General features: G+C 30.8%; 1 protein-coding gene across 7 annotated transcripts in view; it reads left to right on the forward strand.

The window, feature by feature from the left end:
• The window catches only part of zip (myosin heavy chain 10), a 206,062-nt gene that overhangs the window by 80,955 nt on the left and 107,880 nt on the right, over positions 1-17,227 (forward strand). For all 7 annotated transcript variants that reach the window (XM_080170331.1, XM_080170330.1, XM_080170327.1 and 4 more), the window contains one exon: positions 1,462-1,566. In XM_080170331.1, the coding sequence (XP_080026457.1) occupies positions 1,462-1,566 (105 nt within the window). The remainder of the gene's footprint in view (positions 1-1,461; positions 1,567-17,227) is intronic.

Below are 17,227 nucleotides of genomic sequence, written 5' to 3' on the forward strand. Positions count from 1 at the left end.
ATTATTTTTTAAAAATTTTGTGAAATTCAATAATATAACACTCAGTTTAAGATTTTGAGCCAAAGAACAAGATATATTTGTTTAAAACTTTGGGTATCAGTGTACTTTTCAGTCCAATGTTCCCTTCCCTTCCTGAAATTGTGTTTAGGAAAGGGATAATTGGCACTATTACAGCCCACAAAGAAAAATGCTATTGATATTATTGTTTCAAAAAATATAATTTTTGTAGCTCCTCGGTGATTTAATTTTAACTACGATTTGATTTGATGCAAAATTACCTCTTATGTAGCTTAGAATTTTTGGTTGGACATTACAAATTTTAAGCAATCAACCAATATTAACCAGTAATAAAGAAACCAACGTTTTTCAGCATTTCCATAAAACTTTGGGTACCAGTATAATTTACTGTATTGATATAATATTCTCACTAATTTAATCAAAGTTTATCCCGATATGATAAAGCCACAAAAGCCAATCAATAAGTTGAAGTAAAGTATTTAATGTATTATCTTAAAGGTTAAAAGTTCAAAATGTTAATATACAATCAAATATGACATAGATTTGCGGGAGGGTGAGGAAAATGGCGATTAAATCCAGAGAGAGAGAGAGGACAATTGGCTTTTTATTACACTAGAGAATCACCAAAGTTTTATAATATTGTTTTCTTATTTGTTGACTTTAGGGATTTTGGTGGATTTTTATTGGTTGCTTCATTAGGTTGAGTGTTCAAACGTCCACTGATTTTAATTTACAAAAGGGGAAATTTCGTGTATCATCATTGGGGATGTACATGAATTTATCGGCTATTGTCTTACCCCTTTAGATCACTGGATTAAACCCACAACCCTGTCTTCTTTAAATTATTTACAGCCTTACTACCGAATGCAGAATTTGATAAATAGGATACAAAATATGATCATTATTTAGACGAAGTTTGTTGTACTTCAAGCCTGTTTTTATACCCAAGATTAATTATAATGACTTCTTAATTACATTTGTTTTATGAATGGACGTAATTAATATCCTTTAAATACTGGGAAAATTTATTTTTAGTAGCGCAGCTACTAAATAATTAGGTCATGTTCGTACGTCCGTCAGATATACTTTTCAGGGAAGAAGGGGACAGTGGACTTTGAATTTTACTGGTCCCCAAAGTTTTATAAACAATCCCGACGGATGTACAAACTATCTGTGGCTTTGAAACATTGGATTAGAATCGGTTCTCAGCCATACTGAAAAATCACGAATAACATGGTATGACAGACAATTTTCCACGATTAGGTATTAAAATAAAAATCATAAAATTAATACCCACTACTTTTAATAGCCTGGGTCTTATGCCCCTTGAGTCTAACAAAACTGGGTTTTATCTTAAAATTTTTACTTTAATATCCGTGGAAAGCTGTCTATAATACGGTGCGTTAAATAATTATAAAAATCTTCATCTTTATTTAATTTCAGAAACGTATTTGCTGGAGAAGGCCCGTGTTATTCGTCAGCAGCAAGATGAAAGGACATTCCATATTTTCTATCAACTCCTCACTGGAGCCAGCCAAGAATATAAAAGTAAGTGGACAGTCTTTTTTTATTAATTGCATCATTGAAAGATTTTATATAAAATCTTGTTTTGTAAGTAACACAGGGATATGTTAATAGCAGATAAGCAAACTTCTAATATTTTCCAGTTTCAAATATTATTAATTTTTTTTTCTTTAGTAACAAATTATCTTCTATTTAAATTTCCCTGATTTTTAAAGCTACAATTGTGCCATTTTTATTAGATCTGTAAACTTGATCAATTTACGCCAACTTTTTGTTTATATTTCATTGCTTATTACTTAGAATACCTAGGTATTATCATCCAAAATTTTATGCGAATATTTATCACAACCCTAACCCAATCTCTAAACCCCCAAATTAATTTAGCTAAAAACTGTGGTAAACAAATATCTATTAAGAGCAGCGCTAGTAGTAGTGTTTATTTAAGGTGATGAGACACACGGTTCCTTAATTAAGTCAAGATATTTTATCTGATGTTAATAAAAATACCAATATGGAATAAACTTGTGACCTCTTTTATCCATTTTGTAAACTTCACTGGTACCCAAAGTTTTATGACCGTAAGTTCTTATTTATTGGCTCAAAATCTTTGGGTACTTTGATTTATTTGTGATTGGTTGGTTGCAAGCTATTTGTGCCCAAACTTTTAAACCCATAATCTTGACTATCTTCATTGTGTGTAAATCAATTTATCCTCCATTGTCTTATCCCTTAAGATCCCTAATAAATGGTCTTTCTTATTGACATGACAAAATTACTTGATTGATTTAAGGAACCTTGTGTTATAGTAGTAGCTTGGTAGTAGGGCAAAAGATAGGAGGCGCATCTGCTGCCAAAAAAGGCAAACTTTGATTAGGATCAACTAATATATAATAATGTATTACATTTAAGGCATCAAGGGGATTAGTAAAGTAGTCTTCAATTACATTTTTATAGAATTAGTTTAATTCTGAGATTTATTTAGTTAAGGCAATATTTTTTACTCAAAAGATCTGCCTACTAAAACTCAAAATACACTTATTTGAATTATATAAAACCATTTTTGTAAGGTTTTTGTTTCTTTAGCCTAATACCTATTAGAAATTATTTTTAATTATAAATTAAAGTTTGAATTACTCTTAATACTTTATTTACCTCTACAACTTTTCAATTCTTCTTTTTCCCCTTAATTTGAAATTTAAATCAAAATTTTTTATCAATATACTTCTCCAATATTTGACGTATTGTATTAACTTAACTAATGTGGAGTTATGTATAACATGTACATATACTATCCGGATCCTTTTTAGTAGCAAAGCTCTTCTATAATTCCATTTGTCCGTAATGCTTTGGGAGAAATTTTATTAAAGAAAGACTGGTGTTTTAGTTTTCTTCTAAATATACACCTTTGATAAGAACATCACGTTCCAGTCTGTCGGTCTGTCGATCATGCTAGAATAAACAAAAATATGCCCATTTGTAAATAATTTGTGCTTGTTTACTTTTGGACGTTGTCATCCTTGTTCTATTTCAATTTGCATCGTCAGTAGACTGTGTACCATAGTGGCGCCTAACTAAAATGAATAAAGTAACACTTTTATATTAAATCTTGTATGATATGACTTGATGCTTCGTCCCTAGCTTTAGGGGGAGCGCGGGGGAGGTCAGAAAAATGACCTAAAACCATCAATTTCTGATATCTTTAGCTTCGGATAAGAAAACCTTACTACTTTGTATGATAGGATAGGCTAATTGACATTTTTGCCCCTTTGTTCCATATTTGCCTAGGATCTAAAGGGATAAGACATTTGACGTTAATTTGTTATTCATCCCTAATTATAATAGAAATTAATAATCAAGGTCAAACAAAAGAAACCTACGGTTCTAAGCCAACGAATGAGATAACGTGTTTATATCAAAATAAGTTACATCACATATTTTTTTAAATAACCGATCAAATAGAAATAAGTTTTTTACCTTTCCTTTGATTTGAAAGAAAAACTTTATTTACTTGGTTATATACCCTGAAATTAATTGACATATCATTTAATGTTCCTTTTTACCCCTAAAACATTTGATGATGCTGAAGGCCTTATGGCATTGCAGAAAAATATATCCTTTTGTTTTCTTGTTTCTTCACATTTTCACGGCTGTTAAACCAGTGAACGGGCAGGGTGTTTTTTCATTCTGTGCTCAAAATTCTTGGCAATTACAGCATAATGTTGTAAACTAATTTATTTTTTAAGGGTAAGCCCTAACAATTATCTGTACCAATGATCATTTTGAAGCTGAAAACATAAAAAGAATTTGTAAAAAAAATGGCCAAGAAAATCTGCCATTTTAATGCTAAAAAAACCGCGAATATTATTTGCAATTTTGATGTTTCAACCAATTAAGATATCAGGTGAATGACCATCTATGCAATTAATTAAAGAAATGCAATTTTGAGTTCAAATCTCAACAGGTTTTTCTGTTTATCCCAAGAGGTTCGTTCTAAAATCAAAATAATGAAGTATATGTATATGTATGTTACAGAGAGGTAGGGGACATTGGACTGTAAATTCTACTGTAAAGTTTTGTTACAATGTTTTTATATTTTGATTCGTTGATTTCGAACAAATAATTTTATTTTGCAGTAGGGTTACTTATTTTTGTTATATCAATTTATCGTCCATTGTCTTATCCCTTACTATTCCTGGTACAACGTATAGTTATGCAACTTTTATTGTAATAAAAATAAAAATATTTTCACTAAAAAGCTCTTCAACACCTTTTAAAAATTCAGTCCTAGACTAAGTTAGGTATTTACTCGTTAACTATTAACTTAGAATGTCATGTGAAAGTAAATTCAATGGGAAAATAATTTTTAGATAAAGAGTACCTAGCTGCGCTTCTATTTTTGCAAATATAAAAATATATAACCATAAGACATTCATAATTGTCGTATTATTTCATTCCACTTTAAAAGGTTTTAGGCCATAAATTGGACTGTATAATTATTTGATTTAAGGATCATAGAACCAGATTCTGAATATGCTTCGTACGATTTAAAGTTGAATTACTCTGAACATTATTTTTGGATATCAGAACATCTTAGAAATGGGCTCTTCAAAATTTGGCCCCCCAAACTTAAATGTTTCTCTCCTTCCCCATTTTGAAATGGTGGGAGTTTACCATGGAGGGAGTGGACATTGGACTGTGAAATAACTGTGAAAAAACTTTGTGTACTTGTAGTGAATTATTATGAGTTGCTTCAAATTTTTCCATCAATATTTTTAATCTACAGAAGGGGTATCTTGTTTATCATAATCAAGGATGTATAACAAAAGATATTTGTCTTAACCCTTAAGATTCCTGGAGTTTACTCTTATGCATTTAATTTAGGATGTACATAGTTTATAATAGAACTTGGACACTGGATAACAAGGATGACAATATCCGATAGTCCCGTGCAGTTCATTGAATCAAGAAGCAATAAGTCGACATACACATTAGTCAGTAATAAGACTATCGAATATAAATTGATATACATCCCCAATGGGGATACACAAAATTCCCTACCTTCTGTAGATGAAAATTTCTGATTAAAAAGTTAGTAACAAACAATCAAAATCAACGAAAAGAATCCCATGATTTTAAGGCAACGAATAAGATATCATAGTTATGATACTTTGTGTATCAGTGTAATTTTGAGTTCAATGTCTCTTCCCTCCCTGCATATTAGTAAATTTATATTTGCTTTGCCTTAGATTATCATGTGATTATTCTGTGATAATGATGACGTACATACCAGCTGCAGAGTAGCTTCGCTTCTGCAAGAGAGGGAGGCCCAGAGATAATAAGATTATTCTTATGTCAGTTGTTTGAGCTATATTTGATTACCAAAATTACCATTGTCTTTTTATGTTGTCCATGTCTGATAACAATAATGGGAGGTGGATCCTTTAAACTCCAGTGAACCATCCATTCCCCCCCCCCTCCTTTATTTGCTTATTTTGTCATCTTTCTAGATTGTAAATAACCAATCGAATAAGATAACTTTGTTATACAGTTGCTGGAACCAATTTAATTTACAATCCAATGTCTCCACCCTCCCTGTGTTTCATTCAGTAAGAGAGTGGTTGATGATAAGCTTTATATATTGGTTCTAGAACACTGCATGCGCGAGTAAAAATCTCGTCAATGTTTGCAAAATCCATTGACACTGTGGCTAGCAGGGCTACGCTGTAGGCTAAATCAGGACCCTTGCTATAAACACAGGGATCCAGGGGTAGGACATTTTAGGAGAATATTATCCTAGCCCTAATCTTCTCTCTAGCTTAAATGGCAAAGAGTAATGGGTGCAGAACGCTTTGTCTGCCATTGCCCCTTTCTTCCCTGGTTAACCCTGCTCTTCCCTTTTACACCTTTAATTTTGGTGTTTCTTTGTTGTAACAACATCTATTAATAAATTTATTAACTTTTTTTGCATCATGACTTATTTCCATTTATCTTTTCCTCATTTAGTCTAAAAACCTTACCTACTAATTAGTGAAATTGGCAGGGATTGTCAATAAATTTTGTCTGTTTTAAAATGTACAACTCTATCTTGACTATATGTGTCTAGGCATGTAGTTTGAGTATCCCAACAAAATCATTTTCAACGTTTGTATTCAAGTTTTTTTTAGTAAACAATGATAATAAACAAAATTACCCCTTCTATTGATAGAAATTGATAGAAAGGTTTAGAACCAACCAATCAAAATTCAATTAAAGTATTCGGCGAATAAGATTATGTAGTATCACACTTTGGATCCTAGTGTAATTTACAGTCCTTCTTTGTTCTTTCCCTTCCTGCTAAAAGTACACTGAACATACTGTACAAATATTGATGTTGGGGTATAGGTGAGAGCCACGTAGTTTTGGTTGTAAATTAGTAATCATGTCACGTCGCCGTGCTAAAATTTGTGTTTGACCTGGGGTAGGCACCAGGGAGGAGGGGAAGTTACATTCGACTGTAAATGTCTCTGGTACCCAACGTTTTATAACCACGTTTCTGCAGAAACGTTGGGCACATATTATTGGTTTGTCCAAACTATACAACCAATAACCTATTTTATTTACAGAATAGGCATTTTTGTTTATCATCATTGGGAATGTATATTAATTTATTGTCCATTGTCTTATCCCTTGATATCCCCTGGTAGGTACCCATACCCATGCCTACTTACCAACCTACCTACCTACACTTGGGCACTGGTAGGCTTAATAAAAGTTAGAAATTACCAAGATTTCATTATAACAGGGTAACGGCTTATCTTAAACTTGAAGCTGCGCCCTTAACATCTAGGACCTTGTGAAACTTCAATAAAATGGAGAACTCTTATAAGTTCACTAGTATTTATAATCTGAAGATACAGACAAAAATACCTTAATACTTTATAAAATAGGATATGCATACTTATTCCTACAACTGAAAGTTATTACTCCTTGCAATTTATTATCTCTCTTTCGTTTAATTTTGAACGGTAATAAGGATATATACCTAGAGCTTTGAAGATTTTTCTTTTTTTTGCTAGATTTTTTCTCTCTCGAAAATTGCCCAAATTAATTTGTTTTCGATGATATGCTAAGATCTCTTAGGTTAGTTTAAATGACATAAATTTGGTAACTAATGTTTTTATATTGTAAAAAATGTGAGGCAATGTTTTGATTTATTTTCATTTACTAGCTTTTGTCCTTATAATGTATCATGATTATTTTTGAAGCACAGCATCTCAAAAACAAAGACATATCTGAGAGCTAATACTTTCTTAATATTTAACACAATAAAAAAAATGTCACCAAAAATTTCATTGTTAAACAAAAAATTGACGATTAAGCCTTTATTCATTCTTAATAAAATGGAGCGAGACAAATTGAATAATAAAAAAAAATTAAATGGAGAAGACAATGGATGATAATTTGATATACGTTTGATTGGATCGAGTTTGAAACCAACCAATTAAAAATTCTAAGAAAGTTATAGGCCAACGAATAAGACATTGTGAATTTAACAATTGTGGTATCAGTGTAATTTATAGTCAACTTTCACCTCCCTCCTGAAATACATCAGTGAATTTGCAATTGTTTGACAAATAATGCAAGAATTGTTTAGTAGCTGCGCTTCTTAAAAATGTAATTGAAGAGGTAGAGCGTTTTTAAAACTAGACGCAAATCGTAATTCTAAATCGTGTAGAAGAGAGCAGAACGAAATACAGGGGTTACAGGGATGGGTTAACTGGAGGTAGAATATTTTTATAAATTACTGAGGTATCTAAAGGGATAAGACAATGGCTTATGGTTTGATGTACTCCCCCCAATGATGTTACACAAAACTAACCATTTTGTAGATTATAATTAGTGGTTGAAACGTTTGAACACTCAACTCAATGAATCAACTAATCAAAATTGTCCCTAGCCAACGAATTAGAAAATACTATTATAAAACTTTGGGGACACATGATTGACTTATACCTATGTCTCTGGAGGCATAACCTTGAAATTTTTATGGGGTCACATTTAAAAACAGTTATTTGAAATTCAGCCACTTTTTCTATCCTATGTACAGAGCAACCAAGGGAGGGATTGGACAATGGATTGGTACACTGGATCCCAAAGTTATAAACTTTGGGTACCTTCATTGAATTTTGATTTTTTCTTCAATCTCTTACAATGTTTAAACTTATCAACTAATAAATTTTCAGCTTTTTGTCAAGTATTATGTCAAAGCAATAAGACATATTTAAAACTCCAAGAACATGATTACCGCTATAAAAAGTTCTTTATTTTAAAATAAATTAAATAAAACCTCTATACCTAGTAAAATAAATATTGTGTTAATTTTGATTAAGATTTATATTAAAATTACATACTCCCCCCCCCCCCCTCAGACACATAAAACAAAGATTGTAACAGCGAAGATAATTATTATTTATTTCTAAAATCTGAGGTGGCCAGGTCATTGGTTTAAATCATCCTAATTGGAGCCAGGGAAGGGGAAGAGCAATGGTATATTTAAAACGACCATAAATCAAGCAATTTCCAAAATTCACCTATGTCATTCATCTACTAGATTTCAAGATTTTTCCAAACCAAACATAGAAAATTTATTTATAAAAGGTAGTAATTTAAACAAACAAATCATTAATTTTACATTATTTTTTTTTAGACATTTTGTTTTCTCTTCTAATATGTCAAAGTAAATAACACATGAAAGTGCTATTTTTATCCATTTAATTCTTAAAATACAAAGCCCTATTCGTGATTTAGAACAGAAAACATAAATCCTTGTATTTGGCCTACCCTACACATTATTTGATTACCCTACGAGGCTACCAGTACACAACTATGGGCCCTTGATATATTAGAGGTTCTCCAGATTGTCTGCCTTTTATTTATAGAAAGCTAAACATATCAATCCTAACTACTTATTATTTGGACAAAAATACCTTACTACAATACATATTATCAGGAGCTTCGCCCCAAAGAATTTACCCCTTCGCCTGAAAAGTTGGAACGAACCAATCACTTTTGAATTAAAGTTTTTAAGCTAATAAACGTGGTTATAGAACATTGTGTACTAGTGTAATTAACAGTCCAATGTCCCCTCCCTCACTGGAAAACATAACCATTGATTGAAATATTGTTTTTGCCTAAAACCTGTTCAATGAACAATCTAACCTACCACCGTCTAATGTTTCTTGTAAATAAGTATTCTAATCTTTAGTAGTAGTCTACATTACAATGGTTGTTAAAAACTCATGTCTGATAATTTGAGCGTGCAATTTTTAGACTAGATAGTGCCCATTAGTGTTCATATAAACCCACTTACCAAGGATATAAATAGCAAAATTTTTATCAAAGTTGCCATTTTGCAACTTTATCCAGGGGACATTGGACTATGTATTAATCATTAATCTACAGAATAGATCATTTTTGTCAATTATCATTGGGGATGTATATCAATTTATGATAATAAATTTGAGAATTCTAGTTCTTAGATTTTTAAAGATTTTTTTTATAAAGTTTTGCTACTGTGCATTGACACTGTACCCAAAGGCGCCTTATGAGTCATTCCAAGCTATGTAATATGTAAGCTAAGACGATTGATGTTTTCTCAAAACCACCAAATAACAAGTTGAACAAAATAGAAAATAGTAAAAAAAACCACTAACTTACCATCAATCGAAGTTAAAATAATGTTGTCTAATTTTTTTTAAAGATATCGGTGTGAATAAGTTCATTATCTTCGCTGATATTTTTAGCACTAAAATATTTTCTTATTTAAAATAAAGTTTATATTTTACTAGCTTTATGAAACACTAAGATATAAGTCAAGCCTTTTTTACACTAGGAGTGTCTTTCAATTTGTCTTTAATTTTTGCATTATTTTTTTGCATATTAGATATATATATACTAGCGGCTTCGCCCCTAGTTTCTAGGGGCTTTGCCCCAAGAGGTAATTAAAAAAAGTTAAGTATTTCTGGTGCTGCCATTTATTTAAAAATAACTGAATAAATAAAATAACTGCCTAAAAAAATAGTTTGGGATTTTTTTGTTTTTGGGGGGGTTGTGGGTGTCCCACCCCCCAAGACAATAGCCTAAAACCACCTCAGGACCAGTAGGTATATTCTCTAAAGAGTATAATCCAATCGGTTACCGAGATCTTAAGGGACGGACGGACAGACATCATTCTACTTTGTATTATAGATAATATTATTAAACTTACTGTAAGCCTTATAAACCTTAATCTAAATTGTTTTGCCCTACACACATTAAAATTGAATGATTTTTGTTAGGTAATTGTTATTATTAACAGAATCAATTAATAATGAAAATATAAAAAGAATCTTGAACAATACTCTTTTATCCCAATAGAACAATACATAATTCTCAAGCATAAAGTAAATGTTTTATTTTAAAACTAGCGGTTGCAGCCTTAGCATCTAGGGGATATGTATTCAAAGGGGTAATGAATTAGGACAGATAAAGAGCTGAAAACTATAACGGGTTATGTGTATAGCTTTCCTAAAGTGGAGAACTCAATCGGTTCATTTGTTATCCAAATCTTTTACTACGAAAAAAACATACTACCTCATATAAGAGAATAAAGGCTCACAAAACAAAATCCTAAATTCAATGACTAAACATTTAAAATGTCTAAGCATTCATAATCAACTTTGAATATTATCTTTTCAGCTTTTTATTTGTGGAATTAGATTGAGGAATCTTGATTTTCATCTCTGTCTAAATACAACTTTTTTCTCGCTTTGATTAGATGGGCTATTATGATACAAGCATGTTTATGTTCTAGAGTAGCACATCTATTTTGGTAAAAAAATAACTATAATATTCAAAGATCAAAAGGATATGACAATTGACAATAAATTGATATTCGTTCCCAATGATGAAAGGCAAAAATATCCCTTCGGCTGATTATTAGTTGAAAAGTTATGGTATCCAAAGGTTTTGATCTTACGAATAAGATAACTAAACTTTGGTTACAAGTGTAACTTTCATTCCTATGTCCCCCCCCCCCTGATTATATTAAAGAACAGCCCATTCAAGATAATTTTGTTCTACTATTCTTAAAGTTACATACCTACCTCACAAACGAACGTACTTAACTCAACTATAGAGCAGCTACGACTCTATTAATTGCTTCCAACTCTTTTTGACCATTCAAGACAGTTAAAAACCACATTAGAAGTCATTTTAGCCGCAAAAAAAAGAGGACATTTTTCACGTGGGTTAGTTTAGTGGAGTGGTGTGACTTTAAAAATTATGACGTTTTGGTACAAGTTTTTATACTGTACCACCCTGGGGTTCTTATGCTCATAAAATCTTGTCCTCCTTACTCATAAACACTGATAAAAAATATTCTAATTTATGGACATATTTTTTCAGTTTTAGTTTAAAGAAAGTAATCTAAATACACAAAATTTTTCTGTAATACCCGGTAATTTAAAAAGAAATTATAGTAACATATTTAATTTTTATGTTTTTATAGTATGGTCCCCCAACTACTTTATTCTCACTTATAAACTCTTCTGAAAGTGTTATCATGTTAAAGCTACAACTTGAACTTGCTTTTGTTTTTAAATCAGACAAGGGGTAAGACAATTGAAGATGAATTCATCCCCAATGATGATAAACTAAATTACTCTTTCTGTAGAATATTATTTGTTTCATTTTTGGAAACTACCAGTTTGAAACTAATATATTTTACAGTCCAATGTCACCTCCCTCCTAGTTGTATTGCAGAAACACTGTCTATAGATATGACTTAAACTGTCCGCAGATAAGAAAAACTTTTTAGAGCCTAGTTTTTTCCACAATTTCTAGGGAGGGAGGAGACAGTAAACAGTAAATTACACTGATTCCCAAAGTTGCATAACCACGTTATCTTATCGTTGGCTAAAAAAAGTTTTTATTGAATTTTGATTGGTTGGTTCCAAATGTTTCAATCAATAATATTAATTACCTAACGGGTGTTAAATATCATTAGGGATGTATTTTAAATTATCGTTCATTGACTTATCCCTTAAAGTCCGTGAGTTTTTTCACAATTTCTTATTCGTTATGGTTTTTAGAGTGGTTTAGAACCATTTGTTGGCCACTTTTTGCAACTATAATCTACATTTAGGTTAATAATAGTCGAGCTACTCTATATTTCACTTTGTCCATAATGCTATCAGAGAAATGCGATTTTCTGAGTAACTTAATATTAAGATTGTCGGTTGAAATATTTGGCGAGTATCAATGATCATACAGTATATTATAATTTATTTGGTACGTCGGTCATTCATCAAAGGACAATCAATAATAATCTAATTTTGAAAAAGTATTTTGTAATAGGTATGTCTGTCTATCTTACTGATATCAAAAATGATTATTGCTCGACTCTAATTTATTGTAAAAACATAATTTCACTGATTTTTATATCAAATATGCTTGCTTGTTATTGCTGCGCAACCTTTAACAAAACAGTGCTTGTTTAAAGCTTTAAATTCGTATTAATAAATCTACTAATTAATTTAGATAGAAGCCCTAGTGGCCTCTTATAACTATATTAATTTCAACCTTTTTTGGGAAAAATAATCAAGTTATATTTCATATATGGTTATGTGTTTAAAAATTGTTTTTAAATAATTTTTGTACTACAACAAATTTTAATTAGTTTTTGTTGTATTTAAGATAAAAACTTAAAGATTTAAGTTCAATTTAATAGTCAGAATTTTTAAAAAACCCAAAATTATGATATTTTAAAGAAAATACAAATATGTTAAAGTTCTTTTGAAAAAAAATACAAGACACCACTTCAAATGGCACCTCAACCTATAAAATTCAGGGTTGAATAAAATCAATTTTATTTTTTCAAATAAAATAACAGATGCATATTATATAACTGTTTTATTTGATAAATTTTTGTTTTTATTTGTATATTTGTTGTTAATATCCACCCCTGTAGAAATATCATGCTGCATTATTCATAATATTTAGAAAAGGAAAAGTTCGTGCAAGTTCTGATCAGATGCTTAAAATTCCAGGAACTTTAAGCATTGCGCATCGTAGATTAAAGTATTAAGGTTTTTTTGTCTGAATCTGAAGTTTACTATTTCAACAACTACGGATCTCATTAAGTTCTTCTTTTTAAGGAAGCTTCACATACGTCTACAATGGCTTTGGGCTATTTTTAGGCCTTGGGATGGTTTTAGGCTATTTTACAGTCCACGTCATTCATTCCTTTGAATACAGAGTACCTAAATGCTAGGGGCACTGTTGCTAATTTGGAAATAAAGCTTATAAAATGTTATTTGTAAAATATGCCAACAAATTTTCTAAAATGCTTTTGTAAAGTGGTAAAGAAATAAAGAATTCTTCTTTAACTGAAGCCTGGGTATCCCTGGCCCAAAGATGCGCCCTATACAACCAAACACACTATCACATACCAGGCAGGGAGGGGACATTGGACTGTAAATTACACTGGTACCCAAACCTTGTTATCTTATTCGTTGGCTCAAAACATTTGGTAGTTTTATATTGGTTGGTTTTAAACTTGCAATATTAATTTTTTAAACTCAGGTATTAATCTCCAGAACTGGTTAATGTGTTGATCATCGTTGAAGATGTATAGCAATTTATCATACATTGTCTTATCCCTTCAGATCCCTGACCACGTACACAATCTTAAACACATTTATATATTGAGAGCAAAACTTTCCATTTGAGGACCTTTTAGATAATTTTAATTCAAATTTAAAGAATTATTTTACAATATTAATACTCTGATCTAAAACATTACCAAAAAAAGCATTTTTGATACCACTGTAAAATGTTCACATTCACTTTTGGTAGGTATGTCTTTTAATGTGTTTATAGGATATTACTAAAGACTCGTTTATGTCATAAAAACACTATGATATAAGGCTAACTAAGGTTATTATCATAGTGTGATTCTTTAATACCAAACAACTGAAAGAATAACCATGTTTGTTATTCATATGCAGACTTTTAAAAGTATTTTGGGCAATTTTTAAGGGGTTGTTTGTCTATCATGCCAGGGGGTTAAAAAGTACGTGTAAAGCTTTGATTGATTTGTTTTAACAACAATCTTTAACTTTTATAGAAAATATATACCGAAAATCTGATTTCAAATTTAAAAGTTTTATTTTAAATTGTTAAATTAAAACTGTATACTATAGTAAACACATCTCAATTTCCCAAGCGTAATTAATCCGTAATTAAAACTTTAGGATTTGACATCTAGCCATTACATTGTAATTATAGTATGTGTCAATGGGGTATGTAATTAGGGGGCCGCTAAAATCATCTAAATCCTACAAATCATTGCACCAAGGCACATGCCATTAAAAATGGATCTTTAGGGATAAGATAATGGGTGGTAAATGATGATAAACAAAACTATTTAGATTGCAAATTTTCACCAACCAAACAAGATATAGGTAATAAAAGTAGGGTTGGCAATCCGGATTGGTAGGCTAAAATTAGCTTCTTGAGTTTTTTCTTTCAACTCCTCCTCTTTGAAGGCAAAGATTTTCATCATTATATATAATATCTTTTAAAATCTGGTTCGATTCTCGGAAGTGAATTATAGAGAACACCAAGAACATTGATTTTTAAGACATATGCAGCACTTAGTTTTTTAAAAAATTTAAAAATCCTTTTAAAATGTTGCTAGAATCCGGAATCCGAATCCGGAATCCGCCAAATATAAGAATTCGGAATCCGCAAGGAATCCGCCACTTTTTTTGACGGATTCTTGAAGAATCCGAATCCGGCCCAAAAATTCGACGGATTGCCATCACTAAATAAAAGTACCCAAAGTTTTGAGCAAGAAATAAGAGAGCATGTTAAAAAAGAAACTTTTGGTACCAGTGTAAATTACAGTCCAATGGTCATTTCCTCCCTGATATTTTCTATCTTTTTCAACAAAAATACATAAAAATATCAGTCATAAATTATATTTTTAAAAATCCATTAATGTTATTATGGCCTTGATTGTTAAAAAACTATATTATTACCACACGTGCCTACTTGTAAATATTTGTCATAAAAAAAAAATTGCCCTTCCGACTTTTGAAGATTTATCTCCTAACAAATATATGTAAAAATAACATTAGATGCAATTGTTACTATTGCATTTTTTAGTTGCACAACTACTCTATGCCATAGAATGTCCACAAGATTCTGTTTTTAAAATTTGATTTTCTACGTGTACAGAAATTCATTATATAACAGATGAATTATTTGGCAATCAGACTTGCAGTAGTAATACTTTTGGGTATTTTGTAATATAAGACCTAATAATAACTTTCATTTTATTGTGTTTCATTAACTTTTTTCCGTATTAGAATTTAAAAAGGAGTTTTTATTGGTCTATTAAATGTGTTATTAAGTCTAATGGCTTAGCTATAGTCTCCAAAGGTCCAGGGAGGAAGGGATAAGACACTGAGGGTTTTTTATTAATCTTCAACCTTCCCTTCATTCCACTATTAGTTACCAAAAATAAAAGGGGGGATAGGGGAGGGGGAGATTAATTCATTTTCCATTGCCAAGTCCCTGCATCCGTGAAAGGCCCAGTCTTAGATCCTTGATCTATAGGTCATAACATTAAATAGGGTTCATAATATCAACTCAACTATTAATTACTGTATATTAGTCCAGGGATCATAAGGGATAAGACAATGAAAAGATAAATTGATATACATGCCCAATAATAATAAACAAAATTACAAGAAAAAGTAGAAAAATTAGATAATAATAGTTTGGTATGAACAATTAAAATTCAACATTTTTAAGCCAATTAAAAGAATGTGGTTTAAAAACTTATGGTACCAGTGTAATTTAAAGTCCAATGTCCCCTCCCTTCCTGATATTATAACATGGTACTACTAGGTACTAAGTCTGTATTATTTTAATCTATTTTTTAATGCCTTGCTGTATTAGACAGTGCTTATTTTTGCCCTTTTTTTGTTCATATTTTATCAAGCAATATTTTCAAAATTAATTTTAGTTGTGTATAAACAATTCAACCAATAATATAGAACTAAGTAATGTGTGATTTTGTTTATCATTATTGGGGATGTACGTCATTTTTTTCCATTGTATTGTATGGCACGAATTGTTATTTAAACCCTATATTTTAAAAGATTTCCCCTATAAGATTACTTTATTGTATAATTTTATAAAGTTAAACTAAAAAAGTGATTAAGTTTTAAACATGATTATTGATTGATATTCTATGATAGTTTTATTGAGTTTTATTATTATCATTAGATTAGAAGATAAAACCAGGGCTAGAGAAAAAGTAAACTAGCTAAAAAAGATATATCCGAAGACGAATAAAGTCCCTCATTGACGTCATAAAAATGAGGGATGAGGAGAGGAGGAGTGGGAAATAAAACCGCTAAAATAGACATGGATTATCCCTCGTTTTCATGACGTAACATGCTGATTTGTTGAGGGACTTTTTTACGTCTTCATATTCTTCATATATTCTCTAATAATCATGAATTTTTACCCAGGGAAAATAGTTATGCTACCATTGAAAAATAGTGCAATGAACACAACAGTGTTTTAAAAGTATATTTAGACCGGCGGAAAAATCAATGGCAAAATTGCATTTGTTCTCTTATCAAAATCTAATTTTATTTAAAATATTTTTTGGTCTATTTAATGATTCCCAATATCTTTTGATTAAAACATTATAATTGCCCTAAGGCCTACTTCTTGTTCTATCATAACATATTGGTTGTGGTCATAATTCATAGGGGGAAAAAACATTCAGACGAAACATTTTATTATATCTTTCTAATAAAGTCATTAAAATTCACAAAGTTTTTGATCTGAAAATTTATTCAAAAAGTTTTTATATTTTCGCTAAAGTTTATCCTTAAGAAATTGAATGAAAATATTTTGAGTGGATATTTTTCTAGACAGATAAAAAGGCAATGGCGCGCTTTTTGTCTGATAGTGGTTGTGCCACTTGCTTACAGGGGTAACCAACCCCCTTTACTACTTTCGATTATAGTTTAATGAATCTAGAAAATGTAGAGGTGGGGGAGGGGGGGGGGAGGGGAAGGGTAGCTTTCTATAATGTGGAATATCTCCATATAGGTCCAAACTTTTCTTGCAAATTAGCCTA

This window comes from Acartia tonsa, chromosome 8 (genome assembly GCF_053477335.1).
Source record: "Acartia tonsa isolate MP-2025a chromosome 8, ASM5347733v1, whole genome shotgun sequence".
In the NCBI taxonomy this organism is placed as follows: Eukaryota; Metazoa; Arthropoda; class Copepoda; order Calanoida; family Acartiidae; genus Acartia; species Acartia tonsa.